Source organism: Antechinus flavipes, chromosome 4 (genome assembly GCF_016432865.1).
Source record: "Antechinus flavipes isolate AdamAnt ecotype Samford, QLD, Australia chromosome 4, AdamAnt_v2, whole genome shotgun sequence".
Lineage (NCBI taxonomy): Eukaryota > Metazoa > Chordata > Mammalia > Dasyuromorphia > Dasyuridae > Antechinus > Antechinus flavipes.
This window is the reverse complement of record NC_067401.1, coordinates 28,470,151-28,484,261: the sequence shown is the minus strand read 5'-3', so window position 1 is coordinate 28,484,261 and position 14,111 is coordinate 28,470,151. Positions and strand designations below refer to the sequence as shown.

The window sequence follows — 14,111 nt, the reverse complement described above, 5'->3', positions numbered from 1 at the left end:
GAAGAGAACAAGTCATCTCTCTCTCCCTGGCTTAGTGACCTTTTACCATGATCATGTGGCCCAAAGATCTAATGCGTCATACTAAAGTTACAAGTTCAGCACATGTGGCTAACCCAAGGGAGCTTGCTTCGACTCCAAGCTTGTTCCAGGGAACGCCTTCCCCTTCAAACACACTTTTAAAAGTGGGAGTCAAGGTCCTTTGCTATTGATGGGGATGGAGAAGGAGATGATGTAGGAAGTTAGAGGAGAAGAGAAGAGAATAGTTGGGGGAGTAATAGGCAAGAATAAAATGACACTCATGTGGCAGTGAGGGCTCAATTAAAATGAGATAAAATTTGCAGTGAAGCATTCAGCATGACTATCCCTTTCTTCAGGATGGCTCAAAAGTACAGAAGAAATGGTGAAGATGAGGGAGGTAATAAGGGAACAAAGAATTCAAGAATTATTAATAGGGTGTGGTTGGGCTGGTCAATCATTGGGTTAACATTGTTGAAAGGAGAAAAGGACAAGAAGAGCTGTCATGGGAGATGGGGAGAACAGGGAGGAAGTAAACTTTTAGGAGACCGGCCATGAAGATAAAGAAAAGGTTTATGAAAAGCAAGACAGAAAGCGAGAGATTCAGGGCTAAGTTATGGTCAAGGGAATTTCAGCATTCTGGAAAATTCAACAAACATTTATTAAATACCTGGTGTATGCCCGCAGTTACAGAGACAGAGCAAGGGCATGGCCATTCTTGCATATGGTAGAGGTAGGGGGAAAAGGTAGATCTTGGGAATTTAGGTAATTGATAAACTTGGAAACCAGGATGTTCAAGGGGACATCAACGTGTGTTTGTGGGAGGAATTCCCTGAGTGTAGTCATTACTCTGGTATGTCAAGGTATCAAGGTGTTGAGAGGTGAGAGATACCCTAGCAGCAATGGGGTTCCCAAGTTGGTGTCACAGATTTTTGTGAAAGAACAGTCCTGATCTGCAAACAAGGTTTTGGGCACAAAAAAAAAAAAAAAGTTTTTTCACATTGAGAAGCTACCCAGTCGGCCAGTTCCTGATAGGAATTAGCCAAGGTTTGGGTATAGAATCTTGTCTTTTATTAGATTTCTATGGTTTGGGGCGAGGCAGCGATTAGGGGCTAATTTTCACATCAATAAAGGGTGATGCTTATTTCCCAGACCAAGGTGATTCCCAGATTAATTGGAGGTGGGAGATTCCTGTGGGAACCAGGTAGGAAGGTGGGGATAATTTTTAGGAATTTCCCCAGGCCAGGTGGCCCACCCTTCTCAAAGGTAGAAAGAGGAATGGGTTGGGGTCCACTCGCATCTCTGTCTTGGACACTTAGGGTAGAAAGATTCTGAACTATAGGACTTGACAGGTCAAGAAAGTCACAGATCTTTCCTTAGAGAAAACAACATAAGGACAGGGATTGGGAACGGCCTTTACTGATACAGGTAGCATCTTTTCTGTAACTTATGGCCCTAGTTATGGAGGGCTAACAAAGAGGCATCCCCCGAAGGGTCTCAAAACTAGCAAGTATCAGAGATAGGTCACCTGGGTTCTGAAGGCAGATTTTTTTAAAAGAAAATTTTTCAAGGTTATACTTAGGTTGTACATTCATTTCATTTCATTTATTTATTTATTTATTACATATTCTTGATGAGGTTCTGCTCTCCTTGATTCCCGGTCAAGGAGCCAAATGATGAGGTTCAGTGCAGGGCAAGGAGTTGTGGGAACTCCTGGCTGCGCAGGTCCTTCATAAATGAATCTACAAACCTGACATTGGGGAGTCAGCCTTTTCTAGAAAGACTGAATTCCTTGGGGGCAAGGTCCTGACAGAGCGATATAAAGTTTTTAGCAGAAAAATCCTATCCTAGCAGAGAAATCCCGGCAGGAAGGTAAAGAGGGCATAGTTCTGTTAGGGAAATAGGAGAGAGAGATAAAGAGGGAGTAACGCTGAAAGAGAATGTCTTTCAGCGGGCAGTCCCTCACAGGTAGCTGTGCCAAGGGAAGTCCCTTGGCCTGGCATGATTCCTGCTTTGAGATCCTCTCCTGCCAATGATTGAGCCCAGCTGCCCCTTTTTATGGCTAGAAGCTGGGGGCAGCTCTTGGTGGGGGCTGGGAGCAGTTTGAGTTGGAATCAGAATAGAGAATCTTGGAATTGAATGAGTGTCTCTGGGCTAATTTCCAACTCAATAGAGTTGGATAGAAATCTCCAGCTCAGGCTAAGTAGGAGCTGTCCTGGACTCAACTAGTCCCACCCAGAGAACAGAATGAAACCACTTTATCTTGATTCCCTGGGGCGGGTCTCTCAGGGGAGAGTTAACGTTCCCCCCAAAGTCAGAGAGAAAAAGGAGTTTCGGGGCTCCCCTCCTCATTTTCATATGAATCATGTTGGGAAAGAAAAATCAGAACAAAAGGGAAAAACCAGGAGGGAAAAAAAACGGTGAAAATAGTAGACATTGATCCACATCCGTCTCCACAGGGCATTTGGTTCTCATTTAAGTTCTCCATCCAAATTTATTGGCACTGCCTTGGGTCACTGAGTCGCTGAAAAGAACCAAGAAATCATAGCCGATCATCGCACAATCCTGTTGTTGCTGCACAGTTTCCCTGGTTCTGTTTGCTTCACTCAGTTCCTGTAAATCTTTCCAGCCTTTTCTAAACTTGGCCTGTTCATCCTGTTAGCAGAACAAGAATATTCCCTAACACCCATACGCCCCTATTCACTCAGCCATCCTCCACTGCGCGGCAGCCCCTCAGCTTCCGGGTTCTGGCCGCCACAACCATTTCGGCACATACGGGTCCAGTTCCCCCCTTCCAGACCCCTTTGGGGTACAAGCCCAGTAGAGACAGTGGTGGGTCAAAGGGCACGCACACTTCGATAGCCCTTTGGGCACAGTGCCAGACTGCTCTCGGAATGGCGCGGTCATTTCACAAGCCCACCCACAATGCATCAGGGTCCCGTTCTGAAGGCAGCGTTCATGAGATCAGACATTTAGAGCTGGACGGCCGGTGGCTTTTTTTTTTTTTTCTTTCAGGGCTGGTGACTTGCTCAGGGTCACGCAGGAGGAAGGAGTCAAAACTAGAGCTTCCTGATTCCAGTTCCGGTACTCCTCCTCCTAATGACTAGATCTGCGCTAAAGGACCTGAGCTCCGGGGAAAACGGTTTGGAGAATGGCAGGGGCGAGGAGGTGTCTGGGGCTCACAGTCCGAGGCTTCCCTGGATCCAAAGTGCAAATTACAGTCCAAAGGGCTTTCCCGGTTCGCGGGCTGCAGATCCCACATCCCACCGCGAGGTGGCGATCCCTTCGGAGGCTCGCCTATCCCATCAGCCCCGGCGCGGTCGAGCGGGGCTGAGCCGATGAGGGCGGTGGGGCGGAAGCGACGCTCTGGCCTTCTTCCTCTCCAGTGCTCCCCGGCCCGGCTGACGTTGGAACAACAGCTATGGCGGCAGGAACCAGCAACTACTGGGAAGGTGAGAGTGTGAGGACCGGGGACTCTCAGAGGAGAAGAGGGGCCAGGGCGGCCGTAGCGGGGCTGCCTCGAGAGAGCGGGCGGCTAGGGAGACGGCTCCGGTAGGGGCGGGGGAGGGGAGGCGGGGATGCGGCCCGTGGGGAGAGGCCTTGGTCCGAGCCGGGGGGCGGGGCGGGGGGTACCGCGAAAGAGGTGGGGGCTGGGGGCGGGGCTCGGAAAAGGGGAGGTGAGGGGGCTGTTGCCGGATCCGTGCACTTCCTATCTTCTTCCTTCCTTCCTCCCTTCCTTCCTACCTCTCTTCTTTCCTTCCTTCCCTTTTCTCTCTTCCTGTCCTCCCTTCCTTCCTTGTCTTTCCTACTTTTCCTTCTTCCTCCCCTCTATTTATTCCTTCTTTTCTCCCTTCTTTTTTCCCTCTCCTCTATTTTTCCTTTCTCCCTCTCTTCTTTTCTCTCATTTCTTTCTTCTTCCCTCCATCCTTCCTTTTCTCCTTTCCCCTTCCCTTTCTTACTCCCTTTCTTTCTTAATTCCTCCCTTCTCTCTTTTCTCTTCCCTCTCCTTTCCTTTCTCCCCCGTTTTCACTCTCCGTCCTTCTCTCTATCGTTTCTTCTTTAATTCCTTTTTTCCTTCCTTCATCCATCCTTCCCTTTCTTCTTCATCCCCTCTTCCTCAATTCCTCCCTCCTTTCTTTTCTTCCTCCTTTCCTCTTTTTCACCCTTCCTTCTACCCAAAATTCAATGCTTTCTGACTTTTCTACCTTCTCTCGATCCCCATTATTTTTTCTTTAGAAGTGTATTTTAAATCTCCCGGGATATATTTAGAGCAGTAAAGCACAGTTCATTGTAGTATTGTAGTATTCCAAATGTCTGAAGCTGGAAGGGCATTCAGGTGCCATCTAGTCCAACCCCTTCATTTTACAGGTAGAAGGGGCAAGTGACTTTGGGCCATAGATCTAGAGCTGGCAGGGACCCCAGAAACCTTGGCAGCCAGCCCTTTCATTTAGCAAATGAGGAAACTGAGGTTCAAGGAGGGAAAGTGGCTTGCTTAAGGTAAAACTGATCAGAGATAAAATTAGAATTGAATGATTTTAAAAGCTTAAAAAAGTATTTTTTAATGGAGGAATTTGTTTTCTTGCACAATACTTGGAACACAGTTCTACTAAGTGCTAAATAACTCTTTTATTTTATCATTCAGCTGCCTAATTCTCTGATGCAGAGGAAGTGCTCTGAGTTTCCTTTGCCTCTGCATTTTTTCTGTTGGTCTTTACTGAATCTATGGAAATAAGCACATTTTAGCCCCTTTTTCTGGAAAATTAATTTTCATGGGTTAGAACTAGAAAAGACTCAGTTTTTCAACTGTAAAGTTTTTTTTAAAATTATGATTCTAAAAAGGATGGAATCCATGATCCAAAAAAAGTGAAGACTCCCTGCTCTTATTCTATAATTTTTGGAAGTGAGGCCCATAATGGCACTTCCTTAGGTTACATAGAGAGTAAACGGCAAAGCCAGGATTGGAATGGAGGGGCTCTGGCTCCAAAGCTAGTAGTTATTTCCCCTGCACCACACTGCTGCCTGAGAGGCAGAGGGACCCAATCTTGGAATCATGAAGATCTGGATTCAGGTTCCTGTTAGTGATTCTGGTCCATATCTTGCCCTGAGTTTACCACAGGAGGGGTCTAGAGTCCTTCCATTCTTTCCCTGATATCTGGATAATACGGACTCACCACTCTAGTGCTCAGACTCCCAGTCTGTTGTCCTTTGCCTATGATCAGAACATTTTCCTGGTGATATTCTTAACTCTTGCTTGTCTTCTTGGTTCCTTAGTTGTTTTATGTTGCTTTCAGCTTCCTACTTCAACCCTTTCTTCAATTAATTAATAGTAGTATTTGAAATCACACAGATTTGTGATTTCATCTTTAGATTGTTCTCAGTATAGAAAACCATTCCACTGGTGCTCATTTGCAACCACTTGTAACTTGTAGAGTTCCCTCTACCTCTGAGGGATCAACCTGCTATTGTGTGACTAAGAGAAAGCTTGAGCCCAGAACTTCTTGACCCTAAGCCTTACATTGGGCTTCTCATTTTTATCAACATTATAGAGTACTTTTTGGAGCCATCTTCATAAAATCTGATTCAAGAAGGGTTTGCAGAACCCTATTTTCAGTGCTTTCTATCAAGAAGCAGCAACTTCTTAAACTTTAATGAGATATCTTTTTTTTAAAATAACTTTTTATTGACAAAACATATGCATGGGTAATTTTTCAACATTGACCCTTGCAAAACTTCTATTCCAACTTTTCCCCTCCCTCTCTCCCCTAGATGGCAGGTAGCCCCATACATGTTAAATACAAAAAAAAAAAAAAAATACACACACACACATACATATGTATACAGTTATCTTGCTGCACAAGAAAAATCAAATTTAGAAAGAAGGTAATTTGGGAAGAAAAACAAAAATGCAAGCAAACTATAACAGAAAGAGTGGAAATGTTATGTTGTGGTCCACACAAATTTTCCCACTGTAATGTCATATCTTTTAAAAGTTGCTATGGAATTTGTGTAAAAATGCTTTTTAAAGACTGCCAGTCAAGAAGCACTTGTAACTTCTAAAAAAAAAATTTGGTGTGTTGTGCTATATTGCCTTGGCCAATGGGGATGATTTGATTCATATATTACTAATATGTATTAGAATTGACTGAAATATGAGATTTTAGGCATTGTTTCTCTTTTTATTTTCACTCTTTTATGTGTTCACATACTGAACAATAATGAAAAGCAGAAGGCCTAAGTAGAGAGTTCCCAAGAGCTTGTTTTACGGTTACTAATTCATTCAGAGAAAACCTATAGATTTCTCTTATTTTACTTTTTGTTTTCTTCTTTCCTTGAGCATATACGCTTTCCCACAGATCTCACATTTTTAACATATTGTGCTGTGTGATATATCACAACTCGATTTGTCAAACTATGTAGGGAGAAAAAATTTCAGCTTCCTCCAAGAATTGCTTCTACTAAATAACACTTTTAAAAAAAATAATAGCTTTTTATTTTCAAAATACATGCAAAGATAATTTTCAGCATTCATTCATGCAAAATCTTATGTTCTAATTTTTTTTGTCTTCCCTTCCCCTCGCCTCCATCCCCTAAACAGCAAGTAATCCAATGTAGGTTAAACATGTAATTCTTCTAAACACATTTCCACTAAATACACATTTAAGGTATGATTTCTAACTGCAAATTACAGTGTCATTTAAAAAAAAGAAAATTCCACTCAGAGCAAGTCATTGATGAAATGAAGGAGGTGTCTGTGTATTAGTTTGGGACTTGAGTAAAGGTTATGACACAAACCTTAGATCAAAGACTTTGTTTATTTTTAATCTTTTGTTGAAAACATTGTTGTGCTTGTCAGACTTAGGCATTTCTGTTGGAGTGTTCTCAAGCATAAAACATTGACTATTGTAGTCTGAGGAGAAAGTTGAACCATTATTACAAATCTTGTGTTCTTTTGGGCACCTTTTTCTTTCCTCTCTTGTACTCTGGATATCATTCTTTGGTTGATTTGGGTTTGTGCAAATACCTAATATTATGTAGGTTATAAGAATCAGCTCAGCACAGTCTAGCAAGGGTTATTATGACACTACAAAAGTAGGACCTGTTCCTATATAACCCTTCCTCCTTGGCACTAAAGTGAAGTCTTAGGAAAGAGTAAGAGAAGTAGTGTGTCATATATAATCTCCTAGTCAGGAGGGACCTAGGTTGTCATTAAGTCACAGCTTCTCAGCACTTAAGGAAATTCTCTCCAGTTGTAGCAGTAGTGCTGACCTGCATTTCCTCTTATCAGTAAAACTTCTTCTATAAAGGAACCTAATGTTTAAGTGGATTTGGCTTTAGGTTTATGATAGCTGAATTTGGTGTTAAGATTTGGCTCACGTAAAAGCCTGGTTGTGAAGTATCTACTATATGCATTGCTTCTATTTGGAGGGGTAAATATCCAGGTAAGACTAGTGGTGAGTGTGCTTAGTTGTTCTAACACTTTATTCTTTTATTCTTTTTTTCCTCAATAGTATTTAATTTTTCCAATTACATCGAAAGATAGTTTTTGATACTTGTTTTTGCAAGATTTTGAATTCCAAATTTTTTCTTCCTCCTTTCCTTAGAAGGAAGGGACAGCAAGCAATATGATGTGAGTTGTATACAATTATGTACAATCAGTGATATAAGTCTATTAGAGTCATTTTAAACATTCCCATATTTTTCGTGTTGTGGAAAAAAATCAGAACAAAAGGGAAAAACCATGAGAAAGAAAAAGCAAACAAAAACCAAAAAAAAAAAAAGTAAAAAACAGCATTCGTCAATCCTCACTCAGTTTCTGTAGTTCTCTTCTGGAGGCAGATGGCATTTTTCCATCCCAAATGCATTGGAATTGTGTTGGATCACCATATGGCTCAGAAGAGCTAAGTGTAAGTCTGTCATAGTTTATCATCACACAATGTTGCTGTTGCTGTGTACAGTGTTCTCTTGGTTCTACTCACTTCATTAAGCACCAGTTCATTTAAGTCCAGACTTTTCTGAAATCAGCTGCCTTATCATTTCTTAGAGGACAACAATATTCCATTACATTCATATGCCATATTTTATTCAGCCATTTCCCAACTAATGGGCATCCATTCAGTTTCCAGTGCCTTGTCGCTACAAAAAGGACTGCTAAAACATTTTTGCACATGTGTGTCCTTTTCTTTTTTTTATGATCTCTGAGATACAAACCTAGTAATGAGGCTATTGGATCAAAGGGTATGCCCTTTTTATAGCTCTTTGGGCATAATTCCAAATTGCTTTCCGCAAGAATGACTTGATTCTAAAAGAGTTTTGCAATTTTATTATAGTTTATATCAGAACTCCTTTGAAACAGTACTAAGATTCCAAGTTTTTGAATTACTCAAATTCTGACAACTTAAAACTTGAAATAGTTTTTTCCCTTATCTCTCCTGATCCTCCCTCTTGCTGGATCCCAACTTATACCTGCTAAACACACGTATCTGGGCCCTGATCCTTCTTCTCTTCATTCTCCCTTTGTACTATTTTGTTTGCTGATCTCTGATTGGTGATCTCCATCCAGCCCTAATCTTTCTATTAACCTTCAGTCTCACATCTCTAACTCCCTATGAAACATCTTGCATGTCCTTTAGTCATCTTAAACTCAATATGTTCCAAATTGATTTCATCATCTTTCCCCCCAAATCCTTCCTCTTCCTAACTTCCCCTGTTTCTGTTAAGAGTACCAGCAATGCCTGCTTCCTTCCCTCCCCCTAGTCATCCAGGCTCATAATCTAGATGTCATTCTCTACTCACTTTATTTCCTGCCATCTCTCCCCAAACTAGTCTGTTTAATTTAAAAGGCCTTTTGATTTAATCTTTGTAACATCTTTCTCTCTATGTAGGTTCTCTCTCTGCTGACATAATCATCACCTTGGTGCAGGCTCTCATCATTTCATATGTGGACTTTTGCAATAGCTTGCTGATTGTTCTGTCTATTACTCAGCTGTCAGAATGATCTTCCCAAAGTGTAGTTCTGTGTCATTCCTCTTATTCTGTAAACTGTCTTCCTTAACATTTCCATTGTGACCCTGCAGTCCATTGACACTGGCCTCCTTTGCTGTTCCTCGAGCAGTATGCTCCATTTCCCCTCCCTGCCTTTTACCCCTTTGCCTTTCTTCTCAAATTATCTTCAAGTTACCCTGTATATCTTCTATACATAGTTTTAGCATGTTGTCTCTCCCATTAGATTGTAAACTCCTTGAGAGCAGGAACTGTATTTTGCCTCTTTTTGTATCTTCAACATTTACAGCACAATTCCTGACACAAAGCAGATAATTTAATAAATATTTATTAACTGACTTTTCAGAATAGAAAGCTAGTGCTTTAGATGTATTTGTAAGACCACTTTTAAATTTTTAAAGGACAACAAATTTTTACAAATGAATTGGGGGGTATTTTTTTTTGTATATATAATTTCAAATTTTTTTTTTTTTAAATTTTACTTGGCATATAACAAGTGCTTAAAAATACTTGATTGGGACAGCTAGATGGCACAGTGAATAGAGTACCAATCCTGAAGTCAGGAGGACCTGAGTTCAAATCTGGCCTCAGATACTTAACAGTTCCTAGCTGGGTAACCCTGGACAAGTCAGTTTACCCCATTTGCCTCAGGAAAAAAAAAAGGGAAAAAAAACTTGAATAATTGATTATAAATGTTTTTCAGTATAATTATGGATGTTTTAGAATATTTCTTAATAAGGTTTTTTTTCTATACCTTGATCTACAAGGTATCTATGCAAGCCTGTTTGTTTGAGTTACATATTTCTTCTCAAGGGATCTACAATCTTTTGGGGAAGAAAAATCTAAAACTTTTTTAAAATGAATAATATAAGGGCAGTATGTGTTTTTAAATTATGTGGTATAGACTCTTAAGTTCTTTTGAGATTAATTTCAGAGATGTTAATTATAAGTGACAGGATCTGCTTAAACTAGAGAATAAGAATATGGTAACCATAGATAGAAAAGGATTAATTTAGTAGTTATCTAAAATATAGTCCAATTAGGCTTTTATTTCCATAACCACATTTTGAATGAAAGAAAATTATTGATTTTATTATCTTAGTTCCCTCCTTTTACAATTATATTTTATTAGAAGAAAAGGATACAAGCATTTTTAAGTATATACTTTGTTCTAGGAATTGTGCTTTACATTTTATCTCCATAATTACTCTGGGAAGGTAGGTGTTTTTATGATTTCCTTTTTACTGAGACAGACAAAGGTTATGACTTTCCTTGGATCACACAGCTAGTATATAACAAGGCCATATTTGAATCCAAGTTTTAGTGACTCCAGACTGAGTGCTCTATTCACTTCACCATCTACCTGGAGAAAAGCATGACAATTTCAATCATAGGTTTTCATAGTTTAAACATCTGCTGAGGGTTTAATTGTCCTGAAAGCCAAAATATTTTAGCCATATCATTTTGTAGTTTTACTAGTAACCCTCCATTATTAATTATTTGCTTTTCAAATTCTGTTAAAGATCTCCGGAAACAGGCCCGACAGCTTGAAAATGAACTTGATCTGAAACTGGTTTCCTTCAGTAAACTGTGCACAAGTTATAGTCACAGTAATGCCCGAGATGGAAGACGCGACAGGTATAGGTACTACCAAAATCTCTCTTTTGCCTTACATTGTATAATATAGTTACAGTTTTTACTTTAAGTAAAACAAAATATTTACTTTATAATTTAGATTTTATTAGTTCACATTCAGTTCAACCTTATTTAATTTATTTTCTTTTTAGTAATTTAAAAAAATTATTTCTTTGAATCCTCAAAGGTTTTGCAAATGAAAGATCTGTGTGCAAGATTTGTGACAGTGTAGGTAGAGGATTGCCAGCGCTTGAGAGTGTGGGATTTGACTGAAAGATGGAGTTCCTGCTTCAGGCAGCATAAGGCTTTGTGTGTCAGTCTATTTTATAGATTTCCTTTCTTTTTCCCCTAAAAATGTTTTATTGATCCTTTTTTTTTTTCAGTATCATTGTCATTTCCCATGAATAACCCTGCTATTGGTAGACAGCCCTCTTTTGTAGCTAAAATAAGTATAATTTAGGAAACCAAATCAATACATTGGCCATGTTTGAAAATATATGAATTATTCCATAACTTCTTGCCAAAAAGTGGAGACTTATGAATTTTTCATTTGTTAGTAAGGATCTGTCCTTATTTATGTGAACATACTGTGATTTCCCCTGACATAGAATTATAGAGCTTTCAGACAAGTAGTAAGGACCCTCCATGACCATTTGGTCCAACTCATAAAAGAAAGAGATCTCCACTGTAACATCTCTGATAAGTGATTGTCCAGCTTCTGATTAAGAAGTTCTTCCTGGCATCAAACCTAACTTTTCTTCTTTATGACTTCCACCCATTGCATCTGATTTTGCCTTTTCGGGTCAAACTCCATGAGGCTCTTTCTTCCCTCCTATATGATGGCCCTTCAAATACTGAAGACAGCTATTTGGTACACCTGGGTCTTTGATGCTCCAGGCTACACATACACAGTTCTTTCAAAACTGGCCTTCATGTGATATTGAACTCCCAAAGCTTTTCACAGTTCTCGTGCCCTCCTTTGGTCACTGCCTCGCTTACCAATAGGTTTTTTAAATCATGGCATCCATAATGGAGAAGCCTGAAGCATCCAAGAGAAGCCTGATATGATCTGTCCAGTAGGACTTTTACCTCCCTGTTCCTGGAAGCCATCCTCTTCTTTGTGCAGCCAAGGTTTCATTAGCTTTGGGGGCTGCCCCATCACATTGCTGACTTATTGAGCTTTCAGTCCAAGAAGTGCCCAGATCTTTTTCAAAACATCTTTATTTTCCAAATGTCCTTATACTAGAGTAAGTCAATTTTTTTTTCCCCAAGTGCAAGAATTTTCCATTTTTGTCTATTAAATTTTATCTTATGTTCAGCCCAATGTTCCTCAAGTTCTTGGCATATTTTAGGCTAGCTCTCCTCCCAGTTTTGCATCATTTGCAGAATTTGATCAGCCTCTGTCCATTTTTTGCCTCTGTCTAAGTCTTGGATAAAAATTATTAATAGCACAAGGCTGAGCTCAACTCCCTGGAGCTATTTTAGCCTTTATAACTATTCTTTGAGTCTTGTCATCTAACCAGTTGTGAATCCATCTAAATGTATTATCATCTAGTCCACATCTCCCTATCTTCTCAATAAAAATAACATGAAATACTTATAAAAACTTTGCTAAAAATCTAGGCAAATTATAACCATAGCATTCCCTCACTACAGTTTAGTAGTCCTATCAGAAAAGGAAATGAGGTTAGTCTGACATGACCTGCCCTTGATGGAGCCCCATTGGCTCTTTGTCATCATTATGGCTTTCTTTTGTAGCTGTTCACCAGCCATCTCTGTAATGATGTGATCTGGAATTTTATCCAGAATTCGGTTTCAGGCTTACTGGCCTAGAGTTTTCAGACACTGAACTTATTCTTTTTGTGAAAATTGGAACATTTGTTGTTCTCAGATTTTGTGGGACCTTTCCTATTTTCCATGATTGATTCAAACATGGGTCCTGAAAGGACAGGCCCAGTGTCTTGGATTCTGTGAGCATTTAGAGAGCTCTCCTTACTTATATTCAACATCAGTTCTAGCTTGGTCATTTTTGTTTGGTCATTCCTAGGGTAAAGGTCATTCTTCTTTGCAGAGAAAACAGAAAAGGAATTGTACAGCTCTGCTGTCTCTCTTGCCAGCTATCCTCCTCCCACCTACTCTGAGCCAAGACCTTCTCTCTTCTTGGAACCATCTCCTCCCTTTCCTTGACTAGCCAGAGAAAAAGTGTATGAGTTTGTGCTGTCTTAGTGTTGACCTAACATGCTATAGTCCTCCTTGTCAGAGTACTGGAACTTTTCGGTGAGTGAGTTGTTGGAAGAAAAACTTCACCATCCTCTTTTTGGCTTTGGGCACCTCTTTATTTTGAGTGTTAAATAACTGGATAAAATGTTTTTCACAGATTTTAGCCAGTGCTCCATTTTGCCTTTATAGCTTGTGTTCATTTTCAGTAGGTGTTTATAGGTTCTGTTGGCATGCTGCAAGTACCAATCTTTTGCATTGTTTTTAAAACCAAACCAAACCCAGAAATGTGTTTCTTGCACACTTATTAGAAATATGACAATCATATGTACTTTTGGAATGTGAATTTCAAAAAATGTTCAGATTTGTTGTCTTTTAACTAGTTTTTTTATTTGGATAGGTCTTTTGTCAAGAATAAGTGCATTTAAGGTTCAATAATGTGAAGAAACCCTCACTGTAATGTCATTTGATCAGTCAGTTGTTCCATGGAATTAATGAACCCTCTGAAATACTGTTTCAGCTAATATTGTCTTTTTCATGGTTATATGGAACGTTCTGATGTAAGTAGCAGTACTGTTACTTCAGTACTTGAAGTATGAATAATTGAACTAATAACTTGAAATTAAAAATTGAACTAAAGTATACTATAGGCCTCATTAAGACTCTTTGCTCTGTGTCCTTCTGGGCATTTAATCAGAATAGATGTAGTGAAAAGACTGTGTTAGGTTCCTTATTTAGAGAGCTATATTTATGCTGGGAAACAAAGTTTCCTGAATCAGTTCTTAAATATTTCAGTCTGTATGACCACTTGCAAAATTTCTTTTAAATTTTTTATCTCTTAATTATCAGATGATACTCTTCCACAGTGCTTTATGTAATTTTTTCTGAACTTTAAAATGATTAATTTTTCTAAAATATTTGGAATATAGTCAGTTTTCAGTGATAAGTTATTCAAGAGTAATTGCCTTGAAAACATCTTCATATAAAGATTTATAACAGAATACAAAATATTTTGTAGTTAGCAGAAAATGATTTTTTTTTTTTAAGCCAAAACTTTGAACCAGATTGGCAGTGTAATCTGAAACATTTGTCGACTCCCCATGTTGAAGAATGTCCCTGAATGCTGCTATCATGACAAAATTTGAAATAGTTCTTTTCCTCCAGGAATATTTTTCTATGTTGCCTGATATCTCAAAGTATGGCATGCTTGGTACATCTGTGTTGTATAAATTGGTTCTTGGTTC

The 14,111-nt window shown here is 39.4% G+C and overlaps 1 protein-coding gene across 5 annotated transcripts in view; it reads left to right on the top strand.

The window, feature by feature from the left end:
- Window positions 1-3,356: 3,356 nt before the first annotated feature.
- The window catches only part of GOSR1 (golgi SNAP receptor complex member 1), a 73,638-nt gene continuing 62,883 nt past the window's right edge, over window positions 3,357-14,111 (top strand). For 2 of the 5 annotated variants that reach the window (XM_051992229.1, XM_051992231.1), the window contains exons 1-2: window positions 3,365-3,467; window positions 10,539-10,659. In XM_051992229.1, coding sequence (XP_051848189.1) covers window positions 3,437-3,467; window positions 10,539-10,659 — 152 coding nt within the window. In that variant the 5' untranslated portion in view covers window positions 3,365-3,436. Of the gene's footprint in view, window positions 3,468-10,538; window positions 10,660-14,111 lie in introns of all 5 variants that reach the window. The other 3 variants (XM_051992232.1, XM_051992230.1, XM_051992233.1) reach the window with 3 other exon arrangements.